This window comes from Oncorhynchus clarkii, chromosome 25 (genome assembly GCF_045791955.1).
Source record: "Oncorhynchus clarkii lewisi isolate Uvic-CL-2024 chromosome 25, UVic_Ocla_1.0, whole genome shotgun sequence".
NCBI lineage: Eukaryota > Metazoa > Chordata > Actinopteri > Salmoniformes > Salmonidae > Oncorhynchus > Oncorhynchus clarkii.
Genome location: NC_092171.1, coordinates 4683269 through 4710468, shown reverse-complemented (window position 1 = coordinate 4710468; position 27200 = coordinate 4683269). Strand labels below are relative to the sequence as shown.

Here is a 27200-nt window from a genome sequence, read left to right as displayed (position 1 = left end):
AAAAAGCAGTTGTCACATTAATGATACAAGGTTACGACAGTGCATAGGGTCGCTGTCCTGTTGGAAGGTGAACCTTCACCCCAGTCTGAGGTCCTGAGTGCTCTGGAGCAGGTTTTCATCAAGGACCTCTCTGTACTTTGCGCCATTCATCTTTCCCTCGATCCTGACTAGCCTACCAGTCCCTGCAACTGAAAAACATCCCCACAGCATGATGCTGCCACTACCGTCCTTCGCTGTAGGAATGGTGCCAGGTTTTCTCCAAAAGTGACGCTTGGCATTCAGGCCAAAGAGTTCAATCTTGGTTTCATCTGGTCTGAGAGTCCTTTAGGTGCCTTTTGGCAAACTCCAAGAGGGCTGTCATATGCCTTTTATTGAGGAGTGGCTTCCATCTGGCCACTCTAACATAAAGGCCTGACTGGTGGAGTGCTGCAGAGATGGTTGTCCTTCGGGGAGGTTCTCCCTGTCAGAGTGACCATTAGGTTGTTGATCACCTCCCTGACCAAGACCGAGCCTCCCCCGATTGCCAGGCGGCCAGCACTAGGAAGAGTCTTGGTGGCTCCAATCTTCTTCAATTTAAGAGTGATGGAGGCCACTGTGCCTGGACACAATCCTACAGACAATTCTTTCGACCTCATGGCTTGGTTTTTGCTCTGACATGCACTGTCAACTGTGGGACCTTATATAGATAGGTGTGTGCCTTTCCAAATCATGTCCAATCAATTGATTTGCCCCATGTGGACTCCAATCAATTTGTAGAAACATCTCAAGGATGATCCATGGAAATAGTATGCACTTGAGCTCAATTTCGAGTCTCATAGCAAAGGGTCTGAATACTTATGTAAATAAGGTATTTCTGTTATTTATCTGTTATACATTTGCATACATTTGCAAACATTTCTAAAAAACTTTCATTTTTCATTATGGGCAATTGTGTGCAGATTGATGAGGGAAAAAATAATTTAATACATTTAAAGAATAAGGCTGTAACGTAACAAAATGTGGAAAAGTGAAGGGGTCTGAATACTTTATGAATGCACTGTAAACAGTAAGTGAGGGGCCTTACACCAAATAGTATTGTTAACAGATGGGTTAGCCCTTTAGAACCCAATATAATTATAGTATGACGCAGTAGATTACTGAGAATTATCAAGATAAAGCAAATTTTCTCACATATTTCAAACAAACAGATATAGCTAAAAAAAAAACTAAGAACAAATGACATTTACAAGTTCACAAAATTTTAAAAGCACAAAATAAAGAAGAATGTTTAAGCCTTGAGACAATTGAGACATTAATTGTGCATGTGTCCCATTCAGAGGGTGAATGGGAAAGGCAAAATATTTAAGTGCTGCTGTGTTTTTCACACTCAACAGTTTCCCGTGCTTATTAACAATGGTCCTCCACCAAAAGGACATCCAGCCAACTCCAAACCACTGTGGGAAGCATTGAAGTCAACATGGGCCAGCATCCCTGTGGAACGCTTTCGACACCTTGTAGAACATTGCCTTACCTCTCTTATCCTACCTCATTTCCACATGCTGTATATAGATTTTCCTACTGTATTATTGATTGTATGTTAGTTTATTCCATGTGTAACTCTGTGTTGTTGTATGTGTCAAACTGCTTTGCTTTAACCTGGCCAGGTCGCAGTTGTAAATGAGAACTTGTTCTCAACTAGCTTACCTGTTTAAATAAAGGTGAAATACAACACAAAAAAATAAAACATGCGCTGGCGAATTGAGTGCTGTTGTGAGGGGGAAAAAAAGAGTGTGCAACTCAATATTAGGAAGGTGCTCCTGATGCTTTGTACACTCATTATAATGTCCTTATTGCAATTATGCTGGTTTTCACTATTTATCAAGCACACTTGGCGCTTATAATGATGTTAAGGCTACTGATGTTTTTGTCATTTGACCGCGCGTCTTGCTGACTGTGCATCTTGGTGGTTTGGATATTTTTCTTCTGTTGTCGTTATAAAAAGAAGCTGTTACCGCATTCAGTTTCATAGTGGTAACAAAGGCACTCCTAAATAAACATTACTGAACAAATTATTTTTGTTGTTGTTGTCTTATAAAAAATACAATAAAACATATTGTAATGATACTTAAGACCTTCATAAACACACATGCCGTTTGTGTGCAGTAGTCTATGTATCACTACTTTGCTTGTGAGAAGGCCAGCTGATTGCCATTGCCTGATTACCAGGATAGCAGACAGATCAGGTCAAGGGAAAGCAAAAATATACAAGCCTTGATGAACACAGTGCTCTTTATCTACATTTTTCTCTTTCTGTCTGTTTATTATTTCACAGACACTCACACAAACACGCACACGAAGGTTTCTCTCTCTCTCTCTCTCTCTCTCTCTCTCTCTCTCTCACTCTCTCTCTCTCTCTCTCGCATGGTTAAGGAAATGCAACTGTTGTCTTTACAGTCTCCTTAAGTCCCCACCGTTGTCTAGTCATTTGAACTCTGACATGTGGCCCATCCAGCTCTATATTTCTCTCAGCAGCATTTGTCTACCTCGATCCACATCAACACTGTGCCACTGAACACGCTGGACATTCAGTTGAGATGACTCAACATTTTCTCAGATGGGCTGTGTGAACTGACCTTAACTGAACTAGGGTTGCAAAATTACAGTAACTTCCCAAATTCTTCAGTTTTCCAGAAATCCTGGTTGGAGGATTCCCAGATTTCCTGCTTATTCCCTCAAAATTCCAGGAATCTTCCATCCAGGATTTTGGGTAAGTTATCCTAAACTGCACAATGACCTTCTAAAGAACATTCCCGGGGTCTGTATTCACAAAGCGTCTCAGAGTAGGTGTGATCTAAGATCAGGTCCCCACGTCCATGTCTAAATATATTATTGTTGATCTAAAAGGAAAAACTGACCCTAGATCAGCACCCCTACTCTGAGACGCATGATACAGATCCCCCTGTCCATGCTGTGACGGCCCTGAATTTTTCTGAACCGTCTCAGTGCAGCTCCTTCCAATAGGGCGCTTTTCCTTTAATTCCCAATTAAATAGCCAGCATCAGCTGCGCAAAAGTGGGGTTGTGATGGAGACGTGACTGAGGATGTGTTCAACTTTCAGTTCCCGAAGCGTCTCTATTCCGTTGTTTTGTTGAGGTTAAACGTGTGTTTTGTAGCCTAATAGAGTTTACCCAGGATCGAATCCACTCTTTGCGTCCGTGGACTACACCTCTCTGTTCTTCGTGGGTTTACGCTACACGGAATGAACGGACAAACATTGCGTGACAAAAGTCACTTGAGTTCACTGAACTCCTTTACCGGGCTGGACTCTTTTTAGGCCCGAGGTACAGGACATTTCTGGAGGAACCAGAACTCATTGTGTTATATTATTATGTGTGTGTGTAATCATTGATGTTGCTAATACAACCCACGCAAAATAATATAGTTGTTTTTGAAGTTATTTTCAATGTTTTAAGGGTTTATGAAAAGTTTATTTCCATCCTGACTTTTACATAGGTCCTTTGTATTGGTGTAGACTTGACGGACCAGATGGGACTCATTCCCTCCCAAACTAAAAGGAGAAACCAATGTTTTCTCTGGTAGGCACAACCTACCTGGCACCCCTATAAATAATAACCTCAAGTCAAAACCGTTACAATGCACTCTTACGACTTAAATGGCTAAGTTGATCTTAGATCAGCAATCCTAGATCAGCCATGATCTACTTAAATTCACTGATCACATTCTGGAGACATTTGGCCAACTGAGTGGTGTTAAGATGCGAAGCACAGCTGGCTAAAATCAGATGAAAGTGAAACATTGACACGGAAAGAGAAAATCAAAGTCTTTGAGTCCAAATGAAAAATTAACGAGTATACCATAACATTTTAGTGATGGGACTGCATGGGAAAATAAATAAATAAAAGTGCACTGCTTGAGGAAGAGAGATGTCTCAAGGAAGGCTGTCTTGACCGAAGCATCAACGGAAAAAAATGCGTGAAGGAGTAATTTGTGTGCAGCAGGGAGTCGTTTTTATATCAGTAATGAAAGGAAAAAGCTCCATCTTATACAACAACCTGAAGTATGATGTTTTTATCCTCAGCACTACTAACAAAAAGCACTCTAAAATCCCTATTACTTTATGCCTACTGAGCAGAGCCAGGCTATACTGTGTTGGCCTGGTTACACATCCACAATAGTTTCTATATCTGTGCTGGAAACGAAAATTTGGAAAAAAAAATACATCAGCCAGCACATTAAGGTTCAGGATGGCACGATATTGTGAAAAGAGTGTAGTGTACATGTTAAAATGAGCCTTTAACACTAAAACCTCTGGGCGTCTTCGAACTAATGAGTATTCATTTTGACTGCAACATTCTAATAGTATAATTTCAGTTTTGATATCGCAAAAATAAATCAATACATTTTATTTGTGGAGTGCCTTTGTTAGAACTATGAAACTATCAAGGCACAAGGCAAGACCCAGATGCAGACACAGGAGGCAGATGGTTGGAGTCTTGTTGGAGTCAATGTTTATTAATCCAAAGGGGTAGGCAAGAGAATGGTCGTGGACAGGCAAAAAGGTCAAAACCAGATCAGAGTCCAGGAGGTACAGAGTGGCAGACAGGTTGCCAGCCAATCATTTGTGGGTCAAAGCAGGCAGAATGGTCAGGCAGGCAGGTACATAGTCCAGAAAAATGCAAGGGTCAAAACTGGGAGGACTAGAAAAAGGAGTACGGGAAAAACACGCTGGTTGACTTGACTAAACATAGAAGACAAACTGGCACAAAGAGACAGGAAACACAGGGATAAATACACTGGGGAAAATAAGCGACACCTGGAAGGGGTGGAGACAATCACAGGAACAGGTGAAACAGATCCGGGCGTGACAGAAACAGAAAGAGTATGTGTTGGAACATAGTAACCACTTATTTTTATGAGGACATTAAAAAAAAAAAAATTTTAAATTCCCCAACCACCAAGACACACATCAGCAAGACTCGCGGTCAAAATGAAAGCATCAGTAGCCTAAACATCATTAGAAGCACCAAGTGTGCTTGATAAATAGTGAAATAAACACAAAGTCCATAATGCCATTATAATAAATATAAGTGTCAATATGATGCCAGTCAAAAATAGTCAATTATTTATAGGTCGGTGTAACGGCAGATTTCCTCTTCGTCTGAAGAGGTGTAGCAGGGATCAGACCAAAACGCAGCGTGGTAAGTGTCCATATCGTTTATTATAAAACATAAACTGAACACTAAGAAATACAAAACAATAAATGTGAACATGAACGAAAACCGAAACAATACCGTGTGGCTAACAAACACAGACACGGAAACAAACACCCACAAACCAACAGTAAAACCCAGGCTACCTAAATATGGTTCTCAATCAGGGACAAAAAAGCGGCGACCCTCGCCACCGACCTTGGACTGGGAACCCTAGACATGGGTCCCGAACGGACGGGGGATTCCTGCGGCGCCGGACAGGCGGGAGACTCCGGCGGCGCCGGACAGTACTCCGGCGGCTCCGGACAGGCGGGATACTCTGCCGGCTCTGGACATGCGGAGTCTAATTTGTAATCAAGGTATGATTAATTCTGTGTATATGTAATTCTGTGTGATTAGTTAGGTATTTAGTAAATAAATAATTAAACCCAATTTTGTATTGCTGATTCAACTTGTTAGCCAGCGTTCGTCAAGATAACCAAGAATTTACAACTTTCAGATGAGATTGAATTAAGGTGACGATTAATATTGACTGCTATTGATGTAAAATATTACTAGGTCTTTAAGAGTTTATTTGGAAGATAACAGCTCTATAAATATTATTTTGTGGTGCCCTGACTCTCTAGTTAATTACATTTACATGATTAGCTCAATCAGGTATTATTAATTACGGAGAAATTATTTTATAGAATAGCATGTCATATCACTTCAATCCGGCATAGCCAAAGACACAACACCATCAACACCATAGCCCCTGGGTTTGGGATGGAGGTTTTGTATTTTGTCCTGTAGTACATCCAATGTAGTTTGAGTTTCCAATGGATTCTGGTAGTCTTTAGTCATTGAGTCTAAGATTTGTATCTGATCAGGTATATGTTTTGGCTGTTTTTCTTTGTTATAAGTCCAAAAAGGTTTGGATAGATAACTCTCTGTGTTGTTGTTTTTTTTTTGTGTGTTTTCCAATTTTTCCCAGAAGTGGTTAGAGTCTATGGATTCTTCAATTACACGGAGCTGATTTCTGACGTGCTGTTAACAAGCTTGTCCTGGGGCTCTGTTCACAAACACAAACAGACCCGACAGAGCACCAGGACAGCAACACAAATAGACCCAACCAAATGAGATAACAAAAAGATAATTATTTCCAATGCGTCAAGTAATTAACAAAAACATGTAGAAAATATAATGCTATTTGGCCCTAAACATAGAGTACACAGTGGCAGAATACCTGACCACTGCGACTGACCCAAACTTAAGGAAAGATTTGTCTGTGGGTCTGTGTACAGACTCAGTGAGCATAGCCTTGCTATTGAGAAAGGCCACCTTAGGCAGACTTGGCTCTCAAGACAGGCTATGTGCACATTGCCCACAAAATGAGGTGGAAACTGAGCTGCACTGCCTAACCTCCTGCCAAATGTATGACCATATTAGACACACATTTCCCTCAGATTACACAGATCCACAAATAATTAAAAATATATATATATATTTTGATGAACTCCCTTATCTATTGGCTGAAATACCACAGTGTGCCAGAGAGAGAGAGAAAAAGAAAGATGTAAGTGTGAATTGAGTTCTAAAACTGTGGTTTTTGAATGCTTACACAACATTTACAGATGTATTTAATGCTAATAAAACACCTTGAATTGACATTGAATTGGCAGAAAGACAAATTGCATCAGTCCCTAACTATTCTACTAGGTACAATCTTGTGCCTTTGAGAGAGCACATCACAGGAGCTGTGTGTGCGTGTGCGTGTGCGTGCGTGCGTGCGTGTGTGTGTGTGCGTGCGTGTGTGTGTGTGTGTGTGTGTGTGTATTAATGAAGTGTGTGTTCAAACGTTGGTGTTGGTGGGGGGTTAGAATACTCAGGGAATCGGGCACAGAGGAATCTTCTGAGACAGTTTTGGTAAGTAGTTGACGTGGGCAGCGGAGGTGGGGGGAGAACACCTGGGCACAGTCAAATTGGCACAGACACATACCCCTGTTTTATTCATAGTGACCTAATGCCACCAGACAGGTGGGTACCCTGGGGGAGCGCACTTATTTTCTCACATCTCACACACTCATTCACACACAAACACACACACAGCCTATGGTCAACGTGATCTGCATTAGCACTCGCTCAAAAGAGATCTCAAAACAGCTCACACCATAACTCTCCCCTGTAGCCTTGACCAACGCGAGGTCTGAGAGAAAGAGAGATAGAGAGAGAGCGAGTGAGGGTCATGGCACTGCAAGCCTCATGCTCTACTGGCATTGCAAGCCCCATGCTCTACCAACTGAGCCACAAAGTTGTGTTATGTCGTGTTACCTGTGGTCGTGGGTGTCCTTTGACCAGACATTTGAGCACCAGGTGGTCTCCCTCTCTGATGGTGTAGATCCTCTCACTGATGTTGTCGTCCTTCACCACACACGCCTGGCCCTCATGCACGATCTTGGCATTGGCAGGGGCTGCGTCAACACATAAGAAAAAAGACAAAGGGTCAATTTTACAGGCTCATAAGTTCACATACAAATTAACAAATACGTTTTTGTTAAGGTTCATGAAAGTTCCTGTTTTGGAAGGCATTCTTGTAAAAAAATAATGATTTCTTAGTTTCGAACGGCTTTGCTGTATGTTACAGTTGGTAGACGGCCCAAGGCTTTAATGTTGATCTGCAATAGTATTGTAAAAGACAGGACAGGAACACATCAGTTTTTAATGCACCATCTGACAAGTTTGTCTATACGGGAGCATGAAGAAAGGTAAAACACATATCCTGTCTCACATCTCCAATACATTGCTAGGTGCTTTCAGTGTTGACAGTACCAAAATACAACAACTCATGTCCAAAAACACTGCAACACAAACAAGTTACAACGTGAAATCGCCTCTATCCCATTCAGACCTCAGAGGGCCAAAACTACATCTCCCATAATGCAACGCCAGCACCAGTCGACAGCTCTGCTAACCTTCTGCATCATAGAAAGGCATGCTAGCATGCTAGCTAGCAACAGCAGCACTTTTAGCACTCTGTAAACTATATTAATAACAACAATACAACTCTGAAAGTTACATGTTTCAATAGTCTCACAGTCCCTTATAACAATACCTAAAGTATTAATCTTGGGATGTTTTACTTATTTCACGTTATGGACATACCTTTCTCTCTGTGTTTTCTTGGACCGAGGAGAACGGGAGCTACGGTTAGTACCAGGGTGTTAGTAGGTGACGCAAGCACCCAGATGAAATAAAATACATTTAATGAAACACAAGCCGAAGATGTTAACATTCATTTACTGTAGTTGCCTACCTAACATCAACAGGGAGCGCAACAATTAAAAATAGACACCAAAAGTAAAGTTCCTGGCGATCTGACTCCCCCTTCTGTCTGAACTTGGAATATTCCTGTTCTCGGGCTTTGGCCACTGACCCTCAACCTGGTTGTTCTGTTCTGCTTTGTGTATTATTCTAATAATTTGAAGTTTGATGGAATAACCTTTTTAACTCTCCTACATGTGTGTGTGTCTGCCTAGGTGTGCCGGTGACTTGCCTAGTTAAAGAAAGGTTAAATACATTTAAAAAAATAGTGTTGGCTAGAACAAACATGTGCACAGTACACACCTAGTAGATTGAGAAACACTGAATGAAGTGACAGGTACAAGAGAACCCTAGTAAACACCATGGCCTCAAGAACTAGGACCGAAGATGTCTGACTTATCACGGCCTACAAGGCTCGTCACAGAAGGCGATCAAGATTGCGTGCAATTTTTTAATGTAACCTCAGCCAGGACAAGTGAAGGGAGACAGGAGGGAGGTGGGGAAGAGAGGGAGCGGGACAGAGATGAGGAGAGAGAAATAGCAGTTGATGGAGGGGGAAGAAGAAATGAAAGAGAAAGAGAGAGAAAGAAAGAAAATAAAAATACTAAGGACTACTCAGAAACCCACAAAGAGAGAAAAAATTAGGGCAGCACAATGTAAACACCGATATAGACCCCAAACGTATCCTTTCCTCTAAAATCAGACCGCTCCCATTGAAGGCAACCCCATTGCCACAGAGTAAATTAGTATAGCATATTAGCACGTTAGTGCAGGCTAGCCACCAAAACTAGTGAGAGGCAGTGGTATAGCATCCCCGCGTCCCAGGGCCCGTTCTGGGGCAGATCTGGAGCGACAAGGCCCCTGACAGCTACCACGTGGCAGAGGGAACTTGAGTGGTGTTCGGCTTTACACAGGCACCACGGCGCATGACAAACCTCTAACCTGATGTGAACTTCACAGTGTGAATGGTAGAGGAGAGAAGGTGCAGAAGGGGGGGGTGTAATGCTCCACACTCGACTGCCGCTAGCTGTGTGTGTGTGTGTGTGTGTGTGTGTGTGTGTGTGTGTGTGTGTGTGTGTGTGTGTGTGTGTGTGTGTGTGTGTGTGTGTGTGTGTGTGTTGTTGTTGTGGGAGAAGGCAGGGGAAGCACTTGAGAGACGCGCTCTGGCGCCCATTCAGCAGTTCTCGGTCATGGTGCATCAACCATTGAAACAGGGTGATTATATACTGGGTGGTTCGAGCTTTGAAAGTTGATTGGCTGACAGCCATGGTATATCAGATTGTTTACCACGGGAATGACAAAACATTTATTTTTACTGCGCTAATTACGTTGGTAACCCATTTACAATAGCAATAAGGCACCTCGGGGGTTTGTGGTATATGGCCAATATACCCTGGCTAAGGGCTGTATCCAGGCACTCCGGGTTGCGTCGTGCTAAATAACTCCCCTTAACCTTGGTATACTGTTCATATACCACACCCCCTTGGGCCTTAATGCTTAACTATGCCATGGCAGAGGAGTCCTGTTTTAGCATTTATTGCTGCTATTCTGGAACTCTCTCTTTTGCCCTCTTTCTTGCTTCTCTCTCTCCCTCTCCCTCTTCATCTCTACTTCTCTCTCTTTCTCTTCCATCTCTTTCTCAGTCACTCTCTCTTGCCGTATTTCCATCTTTTACTCTCCATATCAGGCTCCGTTTCTCTCTCTTCCTCTCTTTTCCTCTTCATCTCTCTCTCTCTCTCTCTCTTTTCCTCTCTCTCTCTCCCATCCATCTCACTCTCTTTCTCTCCTTCTCAGTCTCTGTCTCCTATCGAGGTTAACTTATGATAACTCTGTGCCCTCTGTGATTGCCGATGAGACAGTGTGGGTGTGAGAAGAAGCCCAGAACGGGTCTGCATTAGTGGGATAGAGGGCACAAAGTGGGCGGTCAGAAGTGGCACAAGGGCAGAACTTTGGTGGCAGAGCCAAAGGCGGTGAGGGGCTAACTGGACAACTCAACTTTGAGGTGAGGGCACAGGGCACAAATGATTTAAATGATGAACAACTGTCTTTTTCAGTGCGTTAGCACGTCAGCGCTAGTGCGGCCTCTCCGGAGAGGGAGAGAGGTTGACCTGCAGCATGCGGCTCCTCCACTATTCTTGCATCGGGCTAGAGGCTGCCTGGCAGTCTGACTCACTGTAGCAGCCAAGGTTGGTTAAAGATGAGGGATGGAGGAAGGGAGGGATGGAGAGTGGGGTAGGACTGGGGAATGAATAAGGGAGAAAGAGAGAGCCCTGGTGAAAGAAATACAGCACAGACCAGCCTTTGTTGTGTTTTTGCTGGTGACCAGCATTGTGTTTTCACTTGTCATGATTTCTTTGGTGACCAGCCTTCGCTGTGTTTTGGACACTGATCACAAGCATCAGAATGACTACCAGGGTCAGAAAGAAGAATGAATGAGACTACCTAAATCATCCAACCTCCAACAACAGATTGGATTAGTTTGCAAAAATTTGGGGGAAGTTACAGGGGAAAGGAGGGGGGATGAATGATGGATTAATACATGCAAAATAAGTAAATGCAATAATAGATATTGATACAAACAATTATAAAAATCAAACTGCAAAAGAGCATGTTGGAAAATATGACAATGATGGGTGTGGTTTTGCAGACCAGCATGACCGGACCATGCTGGACCAGCAAACAAAACAACAACAAAAGGTTATTGAGGGTTATTTTTCAGGGGTGATGGTGATATGTAACCATTTTTGGGGGAGCATATCAGGAATGATTCTTTACTACTGTGATGGTTCTGAAAAACCATCCTGTTGTTTCCCACTCCACCAGGTTTTCCTTTTATGCAAATTAAATGCTACACTGTTAAAAAGCTCCTGTAATTTTACTGTACAGTACAGGTTGCAGTGAAACAAGTTACAGAATTTTACATTTTAGTCATTTAGCAAACACTCTCATCTAGATCGATCGATATTTGGTGCCTTGCTCCATTGCACATCAACAGATTTTTCAACTAGCCGGCTCTGGGATTTGAACCAGCGACCTTTCGTTTACTGGCCCAACCCTTTTTACAGCTGAATTAAGGTGTTATTGCTGTAAAAGGACAGTATGTTGCAGAATTTAATGGCAATAATACATTTCTGCACTGCTAAAGTTGCCCAAAATCAAGTCAATAATTGTCAGATAGTCTGACAACAACCACATAAAAAAATATATCTGTGCTCAAGGACATAGTGTACAGTCGTGGCCAAAAGGTTTGAGAATGACACAAATATTAATTTCTACAAAGTTTGCTGCTTCAGTGTCTTTAGATATTTTTGTCAGATTATTTTTTTTGATATATCCATTATTTTACCAGGTAAATTGACTGAGAACACGTTCTCATTTACAGCAACAACCTGGGGAATAGTTACAGGGGAGAGGAGGGGGATGAATGAGCCAATTGTAAACTGGAGATTATTAGGTTGACCGTGATGGTTTGAGGGCCAGATTGGGAATTCTAGCCAGGACACCGGGGTTAACACCCCTACTCTTACAATTAGTGCCATGGGATCTTTAATGCCCTCAGAGAGTCAGGACACCCGTTTAACATCCCATCCGAAAGACGGCACCCTAAACAGGGCAGTGTATCCCAATCACTGCCCTGTGGAATTGGGATATTTTTTAGACCAGAGGAAAGAGTGCCTCCTACTAGCCCTCCAACACCACTTCCAGCAGCATCTGGTCTCCCTGCCAGGGACTGACCAGGACCAACCCTGCTAAGCTTCAGAAGCAAGCCAGCAGTGGTATGCAGGGTGGTATGCTGCAATGGAATACTGAAGTATAATTACAAGCATTTCATAAGTGTCAAAGGCTTTTATTGACAATTACACCAAGTTGATGCAAAGAGTCAATATCTGCAGTGTTGACCCTTCTTGTTCAAGACCTCTGCAATCTGCCCTGGAATGCTGTCAATTAACTTCTGGGCCACATCCTGACTGATGGCAGCCCATTCTTGCATAATCAATGCATGTAGTTTGTCCGAATTTGTGGGTTTTTGTTTGTCCACTCGCCTCTTGAGGATTGACCACAAGTTCTCAATGGGCTAAAGGTCTGGGGAGTGTCCTGGCCATGGACCCAAAATATTGATGTTTTGTTCCCCGAGCCACTTATGCCTTATGGCAAGATGCTCCATCATGCTGGAAAAGGCACTGTTCGTCACCAAACTGTTCCTGGATGGAGAAGTTGCTCTCGGAGGATGTGTTGGTATCATTCTTTATTCATGACTATGTTCTTAGGCAAAATTGTGAGTGAGCCCACTCCCTTGGCTGAGAAGCAACCCCACACATGAATGGTCTCAGGATGCTTAACTGTTGGTATGACACAGGACTGATGGTAGCGCTCACCTTGTCTTCTCCAGACAAGCTTTTTTTCTGGATGCCCCAAACAAACTGAAAGGGGATTCATCAGAGAAAATTTATTTACCCCAGTCCTCAGCAGTCCAATCTCTGTACCTTTTGCAGAATATCAGTATGTCCCTGATTGTTTTTCCTGGAGAGAAGTGGCTTCTTTGCTGCCCTTCTTGACACCAGGCCATCCTTCAAATGTCTTCGCCTCACTGTGCGTGCAGAAGCACTCACACCTGCCTGCTGCCATACCTGAGCATGCTCTGTACTGGTGATGCCCCGATCCGGCAGCTGAATCAACTTTAGGAGACAGTCCTGGCGCTTGCTGGACTTTCTTGGGCGCCCTGAAGCCTTCTTCACAACAATTGAACTGCTCTCCTTGAAGTTCTTGATGAATGGTTGATTTAGGTGCAATCTTACTGGCAGCAATATCCTTGCTTGTGAAGCCCTTTTTGTGCAAAGCAATGATGACGACACGTGTTTCCTTGCAGGCAACCATGGTTGATAAAGGAAGAACAATGATTCCAAGCACCACCCTCCTTTTGAAGCTTCCAGTCTGTTATTCAAACTCAATCAGCATGACAGAGTGATTCCCAGCCTTGTCCCCATCAACACTCACACCTGTGTTAACGAGAGAATCACTGACATGATGTCAGCCGGTCCTTTTGTGGCAGGGCTGAAATGCAGTGGAAATGTTTTTTGGGGATTCGGTTCGTTTGCATGGCAAAGAGGGACTTTGCAATTAATTGCAATTCATCTGATCACTCTTCATAACATTCTGGAGAAAATGCAAATTGCCATCATACAAACTGAGGCAGCAGACTTTGTGAAAATTAATATTTGTGTCATTCTCAAAACTTTTGGCCACGACTGTATATACATGCTTTGGGAATTTGAACTGGGTGGAAGTGCATGAATGTTTCAGCAATGTCAAAGGTACACATAAGGTACCTTCATATGGTACTGGTCGGTTCCTTTTAGGGTACATGTGCAGTGGGGCTCATTAGCATATTTGGGGCATGACCTAGTATATGTGCATTTGTGCCAACCGTCGGTTGAAGTGTTGTACAAGTTTAAGTGCTTGATTGCTATGTTCTCATAGTTTAAGAACATATTTTAACTTGGTTAGCTGACTAACTTTTGTAAGAATAGTGGTTATCAAAGCGCTGAACTGTTAAGATAACTGTGGATTTGACATTACGTTAATGTTAACTAAATGCTTGGAAGTTGCTGTGAATTTTGTGTAACCTAATTGGCATTCAGCTGTCAGTAAGTTATTGGAAAATTCACACGGACTAAATAGCCAGCAACTGCGAATAACTTACTGACAGCTTAACTGGCAACCTGATTAAATTGTATTTGTCACATAAACGTGTTTAGCAGATGGAGCGAAATGCTTGTGTTTCTAGCTCCAACAGTGCAGTAATATCTAAAAAGTAATATCTAACAATACACACAATCTAAAGTAAAGGAATATTTGGATGAGCAATGTCAGAGCAGCATAGACGAAAATACAGTGGAATATAATATATATATATATATATATATATATATGAGTACATACAGTGCCTTGCAAAATAATTCATCCCCCATGCCTTTTTTCCTATTTTGTTGCATTACAACCTGTAATTTACATTTATTTTTATTTGGATTTCATGTAATGGACATACACAAAATAGCCCAAATTGGTGAAGTGAAATGAAAAAAATTACTTATTTCAAAAACGTACACAAAAAAAACAGGAAACGTGGTGCGTGCATTTGTATTCACCTTTGCTATGAAGTCCTAATAAGATCTGGTGCAACCAATTACCTTCAGAAGTCACATAATTAGTTAAATAAAGTCCACCTGTGTGCAATCTAAATGTCACATGATCTGCCACATGATCTCTATGTTGCCTAATTGTCTGTAGGACTATTTACGATATAATTTACAAAGATTATTTTTATTACAAATAATTTTATTTTATTTTATCGAATATAATGTTTTTTTAATCAATTAGTATATTTGAGTTTATTTATTTATTTCACCTTTATTTAACCAGGTAGGCAAGTTGAGAACAAGTTCTCATTTACAACTGCGACCTGGCGAAGATAAAGCTGTTCGACAGGTACAACAACACAGAGTTACACATGGAGTAAAACAAACATACAGTCAATAATACAGTAGAAAAGTTTGTCTATATACAATGTGAGCAAATGAGGTGAGATAAGGGAGGTAAAGGCAAAAAAAAATGGTCAGTAATCTGTTTGTTGACTTGGCAGTGCCTTTATTAACCACTGCTCCACCCGGGAGGCTCCACCACTGTGTTCTTGAGGACCTTCAATGCTGCAGAAATGTTTTGGTTCCCTTCCCCAGATCTGTGCCTCGACGCAATTACTTCGACTTTCTGGCGTGTTTTTTTTCTCTGACATGCACTGTCAACTGTGGGACCTTATATAGACAGGTGTGTGCCTTTCCAAATCATGTCCAATCAATTGAAACTACCACAGGTGGACTCCAATCAAGTTGTAGAAACATCTCAAGGATAATCAATGGAAACAGGAAGCACCTGAGCTCAATTTCGAGTCTCATAGCGAAGGGGCTGAATACTTACGTAAATAAGGCATTTCTAAAAACCTGTTACGACTCATTAAGTGGTATTGTGTGTCGATTGCTGAGGATTTTTTAAATGTAATTCATTTTAGATTTTTTTTTAAGTCCAGGGGTCTAACTGCAGGAATGCTGACTGCAGGAATGTCCACCAGAGCTGTTGCGAGATAATTGAATGTTCATTTCTCCACCATAAGCTGCCTCCAATGTCATTTCAGAGAATTTGGCAGTATGTCCAACTGGACTAAATAATGCAGAGCATGTGTAACCATGCATGCCCAGAATCTCCACATCTGACTTCTTTACTTGCAGAATCGTCTGAGACCAGCCACCCGGACAGCTGATGGAAACTGAGTATTTCTGTGTGTAATTAAAGCCCTTTTGTGGGGAAAAACTAATTCTGATTCGCTGGGCCTGGGCCTGGCTCCCCAATGAGGCCCACCCATTGCTGTGCCCCTACCCAGTCCTGAAATCCATAGATTAGGGCCTAATGAATTTATTTCAATTGACTGATTTCCTTTTATGGACTTTAACTCAGTAAAATCTTTAAATTGTTGCATGTTGCGTTTATATTTTTGTTCAGTAAATAATTTTCTTCCGACCATTTGGAAGAGTGTAAATTAAACTAAATAATTCTAAATGTACCACAGAATGTTCTAACAAAACAACAAAATTGTAAGGCCTTTATTACTGCAAAGACTTAAAACAGTTGCGGGAATTTGTGTATGTTCAGGCTAATTGTTTGAGGCTCCCTTTGTTATTGCATTTTAAAACAACAAAAATGCTTGATGGCATTTCAAAGCATGAATGACTCCTATGCTGTGTGAAGACATGAACAAATGAATGATTTATTTATTGACACAGTAGCCTTTAGGCTATATTGAAATATAGGCCTAAGTTACGGTGTTAAGATGGCTAAACAGGATGCATGCACTCTTAGGCCTACAGTGCAATGGTGGTAATGACTACTTATTATTATAATGATGATCAATAAGAAGGAGATTAAGAAAAATTAGGGGATAGGAGCTAGAGATGCGTTTGTAGCCTATTATGTATGACAAATAGGTGCTTTAAGATTACAAAATTGTAATGAGTACACTGAGTCGGGAAGCAAGTTCAGGGAGTGAGTGTTTTAAGAATTAAATAAAAACAAACACAAAACACAAACAACGCACCGACATGAAACAGAGTCAATAACACCTGAGGAAAGAGCCAAGGTGAGTGACAGATATAGGGAAGATAATCAAGGAGGTGATGGAGTCTATGGGCGTCATGAGGCACAGGTGCCCGAGATGATGGTGACAGGTGTGCGGGATTAGCAGCCTGATGACCTAGAGGCCGAAGAGGGAGTATACGTGACAAATATTAATATATTTCTGACCGTTTGGAACAGTGTAAACAACACTAAATAAATGATAAGTAATACCAGAGAGTCTGTTCTAACGAAAATAAAGTATTTGTTACAGCATAGCAAATGCTTAGAGCTCATGGAATCAGTAGGCTATTAAACAAACTCTCAAACAGGCAACAGAAGCAGGATCTGTCTTTTGCTGTAGATATATAGATGATTTATAAAGCCAGGCACATTTAACAGTTAGGCTATTGATTACAGACCTAATTAAATGTGTTTTCTCTATCCTTACTTTTCTTAGACAATAAGGGAAGGTCTGTTTTCTTTTCTCACTCTGCTTCTGCCACCAATATGCTATTATGCACAAAGCAACATGGTCAAGGAAATGGTGCCAATTAAACTGTGCACTGAAGGTAAGCCTATGTTTCAGAACCGCCGACAGCGACCTCTATCCAACGCGGGTGAAAGCACATTGGTCATACAATTATATTATTTTGTAATACTGTTGCACCTAGGGTTGCAAAATTCCAGTAATTTTCTATAAATTCATTAGTTAATCCAAAAATCATGGTTATGAGGATTCTGGATTTCCTGTTTATTCCATCCTGATTTGGGCACACCTCCAACCGGGATTTCGGGAAAACCAGGGAATTTATTGAACGTTTCAGTAATCTTGCAACCCTAGGTGCACTATTGTTCTTACTAGGGATGTGACAGTTGGACAATTTTGCCTAACGTTTCAACTGCCATTTTTTAAAATCAGTTTTCCGTGGGCTCCCGAGTGGCGCAGCGGTCTAAGGCACTGCATCTCAGCGCGAGAGGCGTCACTGCAGTACCTGGTTCACATCTGGCTGTGATTGGGAGTCCCATAGTGCGGTGCACAATTGGCCATCATTGTAAATAAGAATTTGTTTTTAACTGACTTACCTACTTAAAAAAAAAATCATAATACAATAAGAAAAAATCATAAAACTCTAAGTCGATTTACAATGCAGAATAATGGTCCTATTACATATGATTGCAAGGGCGGGGCAATGAAGTTACACTACATGACCAAAAGTATGTGGACACCTGCACGTTGAACATCTCATTCCAAAATCATGGGTATTAATATGGAGTTGGTCACCCCTTTGGTGCTATAACAGCCTCCTCTCTTCTGGGAAGGCTTTCCTCTAGATGTTGGAACATTGCTGCAGGCATTAGTGAGGTCAGGCACTGATGTTAGACGATTAGGCCTGGCTCGCAGTCGGTGTTTCAATTCATCCCAAAGGTGTACAATGGGGTTGAAGTCAAGGCTCTGTGCAGGCCAGTCAAGTTCTTCAACACCAAACTGACAAACAATTTCTGTATCGTCCTAGCTTTGTGCACGGGGGCATTGTCATTCTGAAACAGGAAAAGCCCTTCCCCAAACTGTTTCCACAAAGTTGGAGGAATAGAATTGTCTAGAATGTCATTGTATGCTGTAGTGTTAAGATTTCCCTTCACTGGAACTAAGGAAAAACAGCTCCAGACTATTTTCATGACGTTGGCCTGGGGGGTAGGTTTATGACAGTCACAAATACCTCTTCCCCCCTTTTTCCTCTCTCTACCCCACTGATGTGAAATTTGAAAACCCCTTGGTTAACATAGAGATTCTGGGAACATCAGAAGGTGGGGGGAAATGAACTATATTCTGGTAATTTGACCTATTGAACATGTGCGGTACTTAATGAATATGATGTCAGTTCGGTTGTCATCTGAGACATTCTCATCAATGATAAGATGACATAAACTCTACAGTGGAAAGTCTGCACATTGTAGTTACCGGATTCACATGGAATTGTTGTTCAATTTAAATGTTTGAATGTTTGAATATAAAATTATTGGTGAAGAGATTAAATGTAATTTTAGCTTCCAAATGAGAGATTTGGGTTTTCATAAGGTTAGGGCTCTGCTCAATCAGTGGCCCGCCCCTGTGAAGGGACATGGGTTATAAAACCTTTCAAACACGCCCTCCTCTCCCTTCCTATATAAAGCCTTGACGACAATATAACCTCCTGTTCCAAGTACGTGAGGTCTGCAGCCTCTGTGTTAAAAGGACTAACATGTCAACTACAGAACTAAGCCAACCTCAGCATGAGCTTTGGTTGCGAATGGTATGAACTTTGAACTCTTATTCACTACAGAAGTGATACCTCCTAGTCGTTGAGTTAGCAACAGCAGCTGCAAACGCAGGCTAGGAAAGAACAGACAGAGTATTCCGTCTATCACACAATGACGTTACTACAACATATCCAATTGACCACCAGAGACATTCTTCAAAGGACAAAGGACTCGGTTTGGCAACACGGCCTTCCATCTACCACCAACCTACCGAAGCGCAGCTCAGAGTAAATATGTATTGCATTGTCCTTTTCCAAATGGGTGGTAATTTAGAATGCATAAGATTCTTTATTTACGATAGCACAGCTTCTCCCTTTGTCCCTCAGTCTTCCCACTCTTTCACTGAAGAGTCATATCTGTTCCGCCCGCGCAAGGGACGATTTCCTTTATGACGTAATTTGTAATCAAGGTATGATTAATTCTGTGTATATGTAATTTTATGGGATTAGTTAGGTATTTAGTAAATAAATAATTAAACCCAATTTTGTAGTGCTGATTCAACTTGTTAGCCAGAGTTCGTGAAGATAACCAATAATTTACAACTTTCAGATGAGACTGAATTAAGGTGACGATTAATATTGACTGCTATTGATGTAAAATATTACTAGGTCTTTAAGAGTTTATTCGGAAGATAACAGCTCTATAAATATTATTTTGTGGTGCCCCGACTCTCTAGTTAATTATATTACATGATTAGCTCAATCAAGTAATATTAGTTACGGATAAAACATTTTCTAGAATAGCATGTCATATCACTTAATCCAGCATAGCCAAAGACACGACACCATTATCCCTCCTGCACCAAACTTTACAGTTGGCTGTCACGTTCTGACCTTAGTTCTTTTGTTATGTCTTTGTTTTAGTATGGTCAGGGCGTGAGTTGGGTGGGTTGTCTATGTTAGTTTTTCTATAATTTGATATTTCTGTGTTTGGCCTGGTGTGGTTCTCAATCAGAGGCAGCTGTCAATCATTGTCCCTGATTGAGAACCATATTTAGGGAGCCTGTTTTCCATTGTGTTTCGTGGGTGATTATTTTCTGTCTTTGTGTATGTCACCAGACAGGACTGTTTCGTTTCGTATCATTCTCGTGTTATTTTTGTTTTAGTGTTCGGAGTTGAATAAATATCGTCATGAACATGTACCACGCTGCGCTTTGGTCCGATCCTTGCTACTCCTCGTCAGAAGAAGAGGACGAGCGTGACATTGGCACTATGCATTCGGGCAGGTATCATTCTCCTGGCGTCCAGCAAACCCATATTCATCTGTCGGACTGCCAGATGGTGAAGCGTGTTTCATCACTCCAGAGAACGTGCTTCCACTGCTCCGGAGTCCAATGGGGGCGAACTTTACACCACTGCAGCGAATTCTTTGCATTGTGCATGGTGATCTTAGGCATGTGTATGGCTGCTCGGCCATGGAAACCCATTTCATGAAGCTTCCGACGAACAGTTCTTGTGCTGACATTGCTTCCAGAGGCAGGGGACCTCCAAATGAGGGACCAACTCCATATTAGTGCCCATGATTTTGGAATAAGATGTTCGACGAGCAGGTGTCCACATACTTTTGGTCAAGTAGTGTATCTACCGCAACCCTTGTACAGACTAGAATGCAGCTATAGTAACATGTCAACAGCTACAATTAATAACGTTTCAGATCATTTAAAAAAGTGCCTTGTACCTTTTCCGACAGTAGAATTCTGCTCTGATGTAAAATGTTCTGTATTTTCTCCATGACAACAATAAACGTCACTGATTGATGTGCTGTAATGAAACAGGCAGGAATGAGTGAGCTCATCCGTTGTGGTCACAAACCCTCAACCTTACAAAAGCATACTGAAGTGGCAAAGTCAATATCAACATGTATAAACACAGGGTCGCTACAGTTATTGTTATTTGTGCTCATAAACATTATTTTGAGTTAATTCTATGAGGTAGAGAGTGTTCAAAATACATTTTAGAGTACAAGGGGAGGGTCATGTGGAGGGGGGCTGCATTTTCTTATGACACTTTGAGTTGGACCAGCCCCCCCCCCCCCCCCCCCCCACCCAGTAAATGTAGATCTGTCCCTAAGTCAGTTGGATCATCCTTCATACATGGTCAAACCTTCTCTGTCACCAACACTCTTAATTTTAGCCACTCTTAGCGGACAGTGGGAGTAGAAAGTTGTGTAGAAAATGCCTTTTTTTGTATATAGCCAAAATAATCAAAGCCACTCACTCACAAATGTCAATGTACCCTGATAAAATTTGATCATTCTTCTGTTGCTGAGAATATTTCTGCACGTCAGGAAATGCAAACTTGTAGTGTATTCAACTTTTTTAAATGCTTCTAAAGTTTCTAATTACCACTTTAAACTGTCAGACTTGATTTGCCCTAATGAAAAATGTACCAACCCCCGCAAAAAAATGTCCATAAATTATAATCCACAATATAATTCACATTTCCTGTTGCTGTATTCCTGCTGAAGCAACAATAATAGTTTAATTGTTACATATATAATATTATCTAATATAAAATACACTATATATAAAATATTATATGTAATATATATATACTGTGTATTCCCTCCACTGTGGCACAGAGGAAAGACATCAAAGTCTGTCTGGGGTGACTGTGTCTGTAATTAACTCGTCCTGAGAGGATCTGCTGTCCATCACACAGACAGAGAAAGAAAGACAGAGAGAGAGGGGAGAGAGAAGGATAGGACAGAAGCGAGAGTGAGGAAGCGAGAGATAGGAAAGAAAGAGAAAAGAGAGGGAGGAGAAAAAAAGAGTGGTGACAGAGAGATGGAGAAGAGAGGGGAGAGACAGCAGAGAGAAAGAGAGAGCAGAAGGGAGTGGGAGAGAGAAGAGGGAGAGTTGAAGAGACAGGCAGAGTAGAGAAAGGAAGGGCCAGCAAAGAGGAAGAGAAGAGAGAGCACACTACCTCTGGAAACCTCCCTGGCCAACCAGTGGGAGAGAAATTGGGGCCTCAGGCCATATCGCTACTTCTATTCATACACACACACACACACACACACACAACACACACACACACACACACACACATGCAATGACACACATACACAGAACCACACACCCCTACACTCACACAAAACCCTACACCCACACACACCAACCCCTCATCACTGTGTCCGGATACACTTGACAGCACAGGGGCTGAAACACTGGTAGAGACTATCACCTGAACATCAAGCCCACTAGAGCGAGAGCCGAGTCCATATTCTCCCAACATGAAACATACATTTTTATAACAAAGTGATCTCATAATCGCTTGGCGCGCAGTGTTCTGTTAATACATCGCTAAATGCTTTGTTATAAATTCTTAATGAGTGTATGAGAGCCTGGAACAGTTAGTGGAAGACTACTTTGAAGAGCTACAATCACAGACAGAATGTGTGTCCAACTACCTGACGCAGCCCGTGTAGATTCTGGGCTTATTACACTGTTATACAATATGATACAATAACATTTGATTGACCATTTGTTAGAGCGAACAATGGAAATGTGTCTTCTGCTCAAACCCCCCAGATCGCACATATCGCACACAGTTGAGAGGAGCAAAGGGTAAAGCGGCAGTGCAGTGCTCCTGGATGGAGAGCTTGTTGTGTGGTTAAGTGCCTTGCTCAAGGGAACAACTAGGGGATTGATGAACCCAGCAGTTCTCTAGTTGCCGGATAAATTCCCATTTTTTTTTTACCAGTGCCCAGACCTGGATTCGAATCCGGAAGGAAGGGTCACAAATGTGAAGTGTAACCAACTACCAAAACTTGCTATGTAACACCACATTTGGTTATAAATAGGTCATTAAATGGTAATAAATGCTTAATTAGAGTGTGACATTGTTCAGAGCAGACTTCTCTGAGGGCTCATGCAAATTTGGAGAGCAGCAAAGAGTAACAAAGCGCAGCAAACAGGGAGCCAGTGGCATTTCTTTGGATAGTCTCTCTCTCTCTCTCTCACACACACACTCAAGCATACACATGTAGCAAAGCACTTGGTGTTGTCATTTGAGCTTTTCTGTAGTTTCACTCTTTGGCACAAAGCTCAGAAGCGGTTTTTTTAAATGCTTTCGGGGTAAATTTTTCTACTTCTCTTTGATGTTGCGGTTCAGCACATTGGGCACATGCCACATCCTGAAAAGAAGCAGACCAACGAAGTTCTAAATTCTTATGACACTCTGATTCCACTACAATCGGGTTATAGGATGGGAATTATTCCCAAGAGACATGAGAGCATGACAGGAGCCTCCTAAGCAGTGTGTGAGTGTGTGAAAAAGAGAGAGATGAAAACAGAATATAGGAGAGGAAGTGAAAGAAAAATAGAAAAAGTGTGAGACAAAGAGTCACTGTCAGGGGCTCCAATGCCACCCAGCCTGTCACATCTCTTTCCACAATATGAATTACATCAGCCCAAGTGGTGAATAATTAAGCAGGCCTATTTAATGAGAGTTAATTATTTAGGATATATGCATATGGCCAACTGTTGAGTGAAAAACCTAGCAGCGTTGCAGTTCTTGACACAACTGTGTGCCTGGCACCTACTACCATACTCTGTTCAAAGGCACTCTCCCTCTGAATGGCACATACAGTGCCTTGCGAAAGTATTCGGCCCCCTTGAACTTTGCGACCTTTTGGCACATTTCAGGCTTCAAACATAAAGATATAAAACTGTATTTTTTTGTGAAGAATCAACAACAAGTGGGACACAATCATGAAGTGGAACGACATTTATTGGATATTTCAAACTTTTTTAACAAATCAAAAACTGAAAAATTGTGCGTGCAAAATTATTCGGCCCCTTTACTTTCAGTGCAGCAAACTCTCTCCAGAAGTTCAGTGAGGATCTCTGAATGATCCAATGTTGACCTAAATGACTAATGATGATAAATACAATCCACCTGTGTGTAATCAAGTCTCCTTATAAATGCACCTGCACTGTGATAGTCTCAGAGGTCCGCTAAAAGCGCAGAGAGCATCATGAAGAACAAGGAACACACCAGGCACGTCCGAGATACTGTTGTGAAGAAGTTTAAAGCCGGATTTGGATACAAAAGGATTTCCCAAGCTTTAAACATCCCAAGGAGCACTGTGCAAGCGATAATATTGAAATGGAAGGAGTATCAGACCACTGCAAATCTACCAAGACCTGGCCGTCCCTCTAAACTTTCAGCTCATACAAGGAGAAGACTGATCAGAGATGCAGCCAAGAGGCCCATGATCACTCTGGATGAACTGCAGAGATCTACAGCTGAGGTGGGAGACTCTGTCCATAGGACAACAATCAGTCGTATATTGCACAAATCTGGCCTTTATGGAAGAGTGGCAAGAAGAAAGCCATTTCTTAAAGATATCCATAAAAAGTGTCGGTTAAAGTTTGCCACAAGCCACCTGGGAGACACACCAAACATGTGGATAAAGGTGCTCTGGTCAGATGAAACCAAAATTGAACTTTTTGGCAACAATGCAAAACGTTATGTTTGGCGTAAAAGCAACACAGCGCATCACCCTGAACACACCATCCCCACTGTCAAACATGATGGTGGCAGCATCATGGTTTGGGCCTGCTTTTCTTCAGCAGGGACAGGGAAGATGGTTAAAATTGATGGGAAGATGGATGGAGCCAAATACAGGACCATTCTGGAAGAAAACCTGATGGAGTCTGCAAAAGACCTGAGACTGGGACGGAGATTTGTCTTCCAACAAGACAATGATCCAAAACATAAAGCAAAATCTACAATGGAATGGTTAAAAAATAAACATATCCAGGTGTTAGAATGGCCAAGTCAAAGTCCAGACCTGAATCCAATCGAGAATCTGTGGAAAGAACTGAAAACTGCTGTTCACAAATGCTCTCCATCCAACCTCACTGAGCTCGAGCTGTTTTGCAAGGAGGAATGGGAAAAAATGTCAATCTCTCGATGTGCAAAACTGATAGAGACATACCCCAAGCGACTTACAGCTGTAATCGCAGCAAAAGGTGGCGCTACAAAGTATTAACTTAAGGGGGCTGAATAATTTTGCACGCCCAATTTTTCAGTTTTTGATTTGTTAAAAAAGTTTGAAATATCCAATAAATTTCGTTCCACTTCATGATTGTGTCACACTTGTTGTTGATTCTTCACAAAAAATACAGTTTTATATCTTTATGTTTGAAGCCTGAAATGTGGCAAAAGTTCGCAAAGTTCAAGGGGGCCGAATACTTTCGCAAGGCACTGTTTATACAATCCATGTCGCAATTGTCTCAAGGCTTAAAAATCCTTCTTTAACCTGTCTCCTCCCCTTCATCTATTTAACAAGTGACATCAATATGGGATCAAAGCGTTCATCTGGATTCATCTGGTCATGTCATGGAAAGAACATGTTTTGTACACTCAGTGTTAGGTTTCTTATGCCAAAATTAGGACCGTCTTCATTGTTTATGTAGCCAACAGTGATGCTAATAGAGTAGCTACTGTCATAGGCTGATGGATTAACATGAAATGTTTTCGTCTTTAGAGTTAGCATATAAACTATTTTGTTCTAGATTGAACATTCAGATGTCGAGTTTCCGAAGAGGATAAGAAGTCTCCTCTCCTGTCTTAGAAGGTAAAAGCGTTAATAGCACTTTCCTATTTCCCCGCTGGGACTGTGTGTGTGTGTGTGTGTGTGTGTGTGTGTGTGTGTGTGTGTGTGTGTGTGTGTGTGTGTGTGTGTGTGTGTGTGTGTGTGTCTGGGACACAGCATGCTGGTGGAGCTCGGCGACGTGAACCTCTTCAAGGTTAATCAACCCTACCATTGTGTACGCTTCCTGGGAAATTGATGTAAGCAAAAAGTTAAGAGACTTAATTCATAAATAAATCACACAATAAACAATAGTGTTTGTGTTGTCTGTGGCAGGGCGATGCAATTCGTTAGCAAGGGAAAGCAGATTTACACTCACTGCACATTACGAATTAGTAAGACCGCGGGAGACAATAAACATGCATTACGGTACAACAGGACAGAAAAAAAGGAGGGTGAAAAAGACATGAGATGAAAGCCAAAAACAAATCTTGGGAAGGTGAGTCAATGCCACAGGCAACGGCAGGGTGTGTAAATGTTATGTTTCAGCAATTACTGTTACCCTTTTCACACCACTGAACCAAGCTGAGCTGTACTGCACAGGCGTGATTAGGCATCCACCATAGTTGCTAGACCGTGCTGAATTCCACCCCCCCCCCACCCAAAAAAAAGACAAGGAAAGAAAGACCAAAAAATAAGAAATAAATACATTTAAAAATATTTGTAATAGTAAAGACATTTTTCTATATCTTTAAATCAAATCTAATATCTATCTAACAAATAATATCTAACAATGTCACAACATATACTGTACCAAATACACACAAATGTAAGTAAAGGAATGGAATTAAGAATATATAAATATATGGACGACCAATGTCAGAGCGGCAAAGACTAAGAAACAGTAAAGTAGAATAGAATACAGTATATACATATGTGATGAGTAATGCAAAATATGTCAACATTATTAAAGTGACCAGTGATTTCAACTCTATGCAAATATGAAACAGCCTCTAATGTGCTAGTGATGGCTATTTAACAGCCTGATGGCCTGTTTTTCAGTCTTTCAGGCCCAGCTTTGATACACCTGTGCTGACCTCGCATTCTGATGATAGCTGGGTGAACAGGCAGTGGCTCGGGTGATTGCTGCCTTTGATGATCTTTTTGACCTTCCTGTGACATTGGGTGCTGTAGGTGTCCTGGAGGGCAGGTAGTTTGCCCCCGGTGATACGTTGGGAATACCGCACCACCCACTGGAGAGCCCTGCGGTTGCAGGCAGTGAAGTTGCCATACCAGGCGGCGATACAGCACGACAAGATGCTCTCCAATGTGCATCTGTAAAGGTTTGTGAGGGTTTTAGGTGCCAAGCCAAATTTCTTCAGCCTCCTGAGGTAGAAAAGGCACTGTTGTGCCTTCTTCACCACACTGTCTCTGTGCATGGACCATTTCAGTTTGTTAGTGATGTGTATGCCGAGGAACTTGAAGCTTTCCACCTTCTCCACTGCTGTCCCGTCAATACTGTTCCGGTCGGCGTGATAATGTGAAAAGGGTAATGGTGTTTGGCAAACTGTTTTTATACAAATGGTCAAGTGGTCATGTTGGCACCAAAAGTTAATGGCAGGACCAAAAATACACGTTGGCACCATAACACCATAATTAGAAATAAAATAAAACTTAATTTTGCGACAG

The 27200-nt window shown here is 41.7% G+C and overlaps 1 protein-coding gene across 1 annotated transcript in view; it reads right to left on the bottom strand.

The window, feature by feature from the left end:
- Window positions 1–27200, bottom strand: part of LOC139383484 (MAM domain-containing glycosylphosphatidylinositol anchor protein 1-like) — a 297322-nt gene that overhangs the window by 203314 nt on the left and 66808 nt on the right. Inside the window, exon 3 of the mRNA XM_071128041.1 lies at window positions 7521–7660. Within this exon, the coding sequence (XP_070984142.1) occupies window positions 7521–7660 (140 nt within the window). The remainder of the gene's footprint in view (window positions 1–7520; window positions 7661–27200) is intronic.